We start from the raw sequence: 4,492 nt of genomic DNA, 5'->3' as shown, positions 1-4,492 counted from the left end.
AAGAGCTCAGTTAGTCAGTCCGCTGTGACTCTGCTATAGTAAGAGCTCAGTCAGTCAGTCAGTCCACTGTGACTCTGCTATAGTAAGAGCTCAGTCAGTCAGTCAGTCCACTGTGACTCTGCTATAGTAAGAGCTCAGTTAGTCAGTCCGCTGTGACTCTGCTATAGTAAGAGCTCAGTCAGTCAGTCCGCTGTGACTCTGCTATAGTAAGAGCTCAGTCAGTCAGTCCGCTGTGACTCTGCTATAGTAAGAGCTCAGTCAGTCAGTCCGCTGTGACTCTGCTATAGTAAGAGCTCAGTCAGTCAGTCAGTCCGCTGTGACTCTGCTATAGTAAGAGCTCAGTCAGTCAGTCCGCTGTGACTCTGCTATAGTAAGAGCTCAGTCAGTCAGTCCGCTGTGACTCTGCTATAGTAAGAGCTCTCAGTCAGTCAGTCCTGCTAAGAGCTGACTCTGCTATAGTAAGAGCTCAGTCAGTCAGTCAGTCCAGCTGTGACTCTGCTATAGTAAGAGCTCAGTCAGTCAGTCCACTGTGACTCTGCTATAGTAGAGCTCAGTCAGTCAGTCAGTCCGCTGTGACTCTGCTATAGTAAGAGCTCAGTCAGTCAGTCCGCTGTGACTCTGCTATAGTAAGAGCTCAGTCAGTCAGTCCACTGTGACTCTGCTATAGTAAGAGCTCAGTCAGTCAGTCCGCTGTGACTCTGCTATAGTAAGAGCTCAGTTAGTCAGTCCACTGTGACTCTGCTATAGTAAGAGCTCAGTCAGTCAGTCAGTGCACTGTGACTCTGCTATAGCAAGAGCTCAGTCAGTCAGTCAGTGCACTGTGACTCTGCTATAGTAAGAGCTCAGTCAGTCAGTCAGTGCACTGTGACTCTGCTATAGTAAGAGCTCAGTCAGTCAGTGCACTGTGACTCTGCTATAGTAAGAGCTCAGTCAGTCAGTCAGTCCGCTGTGACTCTGCTATAGTAAGAGCTCAGTCAGTCAGTGCACTGTGACTCTGCTATAGTAAGAGCTCCATCTAGTGAGACAATGTGAGATTACAGACGTTTAACCTGTCAACAATAGAGGTTGCATTGCAGTAGTCTGAAGACACTTAGCTCCTTCTGATTCTTCCTTTTCACACATTCTAAAACACCCATGGGGGGTTTCAACTATACTTTGACACCAACAAGATACACACAACTCACCAATTGACACACTCTTGACACAGACACACACTCCGTCACACACTCTCCAGACCGGAGGCCATCTGGGGAAAGGTTCTGTAAACTCTTTGCAAAAAAAAGAAAAACTACAATCTTAAAAAACGTGACACCAAAATACCTTTACATACACAAATAATACAATTAAATAAAGATTGATAAGATAAAAATACAAAAATTGAACACATTATTGCACAAATTAGAAACCGTCCATTGTGTGAACACTGAAATAAGATACAGCTTGGCTACAGGGTTCAAGGACAAAGGCCTTCACAACGCAGCCCAGTCAAAAAAACTAAAATAAACTCAATTTACAATACGACACTGGTCTTTTGCTACTTCCACCTGGCAAAGATGTCACTATCCTCAGGCTCCTTGAACGTATGTGAAAAAGGGCAAAGCGCAATTTTAAAAAATATTAATGTGAACAATAAACATTAATGAAAACAAAACAAAAAGGTGGATCCCAAACAGGAAGCGAAAGACTGGAGAGCTGCGGAAAAGTTCTGGGGTCAGAATGCACGTTGGGTTGCGCTGCGTTCTGTTTGCTAGCCGCACTGCTCGTTCCCGTATCGTTGGCCGTTGGTTCATTGCGCAGTAAAAAACATGCACAAATGGGGAGAGGATGAGTGATGGAGAAAGAGTTTTCCCAGAGCTACACTTCTTTCCCTCCTCGGGGCCAAAGTTCAGCAGCCCAAAGTGTTGAATGAATCCCAATGCTGGTCTGGTGCCTCTGCCTGCCTGTCCTCCAAGTTGAACAGCAGGGAGCATTGTCTCATGAAGTTGTCTTCCCAATCAGTCAGAATGAGAGAGGGATGAAGGGAGGAGAGGAAACGGGGAATGTTTTATCCTTTATCTGCTCAGGCTTACTGGCAGGCTGTCCCTCTTCCGACGGCGCCAGGTGTTGCGGTACTGCGTGTGTGAGTGTGTGTGGGCGTGTGTGAGAGGGTGCGTGTGGGCACGGTTGGCCAGGGCGGGACTGTGGACCACAGCTGGATTGTGGAAGCCTTTCACGTGAAACTTAGGACCATTCTGTAGAGAGAGAGAGAGGGGGTAGAGAGAGAGGGGGTAGAGGGCTGCCACATATTTACATGCTACATATTATTACTGATACATATATTACATACACATTACACACATACATATTATTATTACATATTATTATTATTACGCATTATTATTTATTACATTAATATTATTACACACACATATTACTACATACACACACACATTAATATTATTACTTTTCATTTTTTCACACATACACATTGACACACATTAATACTAATACAAGAGACCGATACAGAGAGAGAGATGGGAGGATGGTGGGGAGACAGAGAGAGGGAGAGCAAAAAGGTCCCGCCCAGGGGAGAGAGACCATACAGAGAGAGTGAGAGAGAGAGAGAGTGAGAGAGGGAGGAGGAAGGAGGGGAGAGAGACCGAAGTTACAGAGAGAGTGAGAGAGAGAGAGAGCCGGAGAGATGAAGGAGGGAGAGACATCCCATACAAGAGAGAGAGAGAGACGAGGGAGAGAAAGAGAGAAGAGAGAGAGAGAGAGAAAAGATCATTAGGAGGGGGAGAGATTATTTACATTATTACAGAGAGAGAGAGAATTATTATTATTATTATTAGAGAGAGAGAGAGAGATAGAGAGAGAGACCGTGAGAGAGAGAGAGAGAGAGAGAGAGAGAGAGAGAGACAGAGAGAGAGAGAGAGAGACAGAGAGAGAGAGAGAGACAGAGAGAGAGAGAGAGAGAGAGATATATATTAGATAGAGAGAGATGATAGCAGAGAGAGTCGATATTATTATTATTATATGAATATATATATACGATATTATATATATATATATATATATATACGATATTACATATTATATTATTATATATATATATATATATATATGATATTAGAGGGGCAGATATTTCAGATATTTCGGCATAGGGGGCAGAGATATTATTATTAGAGTATTGATATTATTATATATATATTGGCAGATATATAGATATTAGATATTAAGATATAGACATATACAGATATTATTATTATTATTATTATTATTAGATTATAGATATATTTATATTATTATACATATATATATATACATACACATATTAATTACATATATATATACACGTTATTATTATTATTTATATAATATATATTACGTACATATCATATACATATATAATATATATTGGTATACATATATGATATATATTAATGGCATACGTATACATATATTTACACGTATTATATTACATATATATATATATATATATATATAGGAGAGAGAGAAAGGGACAGAGAGAGAGACAGAGAGACAGAGAGAGAAAGACAGAGAGAGAGAAGGACAGAGAGAGAGAGAGAGAGACAGAGGGACAGAGAGAGACAGAGACAGAGAGATGGAGAGAGAGAGACAGAGAGAGAGGGACAGACACAGAGAGGGACAGAGACACAGAGAGAGACATAGATATAGAGACATACATATATGGAGATAGACATTACATACACTACATCATATATAGATACATATATATATATATATATATATATTTTTATACATATATATATATACATATATATATATACATTACATATATACATATACATATATACATATATATAAACATATACATATATATTTTACATATACCACACAGAGACACAGAGAGAGAGAGACATATACTACAGACATAGAGAGACAGAGACAGAGAGAGACAGAGAGAGAGATACACAGAGAGACATACAGAGATAGAGAGAGAGGGACAGAGAGAGATAGAGAGGGACAGAGGGACAGAGAGAGAGAGGGACATTAGATAGAGGAGAGAGAGAGAGAGGGACACAGAGAGGGACAGAGATAGGGGAGAGAGAGAGGGATATAGAGAGGGAGAGATATATAGGGACAGAGAGAGAGAAGGACAGAGAGAGAGACCAGAGAGAGAGAGAGCAAAAGGGACAGAGAGAGACAGGGGAGAGAGACAGACCAGAGAGAGTGAGAGAGAGACAGAGGAGAGACATCACATATAGACAGAGATAGAGACATAGATATAGATAGAGGGAGATACATAGATACATATATTATTATTAGGACTGAGAAGGAAGAGAGTATATGTCTATTAGTGTATATTTAAAGACAGAGAGACATATGAGAGAGAGAGAGAGAGACAGAGATTACTGAGAGAGAGACAGACAGAGAGAGACACAGAGAGAGACAGAAAAGAGACAGAGGAGACAGACAGATTAGAGAGAGAGAGACAGAGAGAGACAGAGACAGAGAGAGAGAGAGAGAC

The 4,492-nt window shown here is 40.9% G+C and overlaps 1 protein-coding gene across 1 annotated transcript in view; it reads right to left on the bottom strand.

Annotated features, from left to right (window-relative positions):
• Window positions 1-551: 551 nt before the first annotated feature.
• The window catches only part of LOC127909819 (terminal nucleotidyltransferase 4A-like), a 51,868-nt gene continuing 47,927 nt past the window's right edge, over window positions 552-4,492 (bottom strand). Inside the window, exon 13 of the mRNA XM_052471855.1 lies at window positions 552-2,231. Coding sequence (XP_052327815.1) covers window positions 2,052-2,231 — 180 coding nt within the window. The 3' untranslated portion in view covers window positions 552-2,051. The remainder of the gene's footprint in view (window positions 2,232-4,492) is intronic.

Source organism: Oncorhynchus keta, chromosome 20 (assembly GCF_023373465.1).
Source record: "Oncorhynchus keta strain PuntledgeMale-10-30-2019 chromosome 20, Oket_V2, whole genome shotgun sequence".
Lineage (NCBI taxonomy): Eukaryota > Metazoa > Chordata > Actinopteri > Salmoniformes > Salmonidae > Oncorhynchus > Oncorhynchus keta.
Note: the sequence above shows the minus strand (reverse complement) of the source record. Positions and strands in the feature narration are given on the sequence as shown.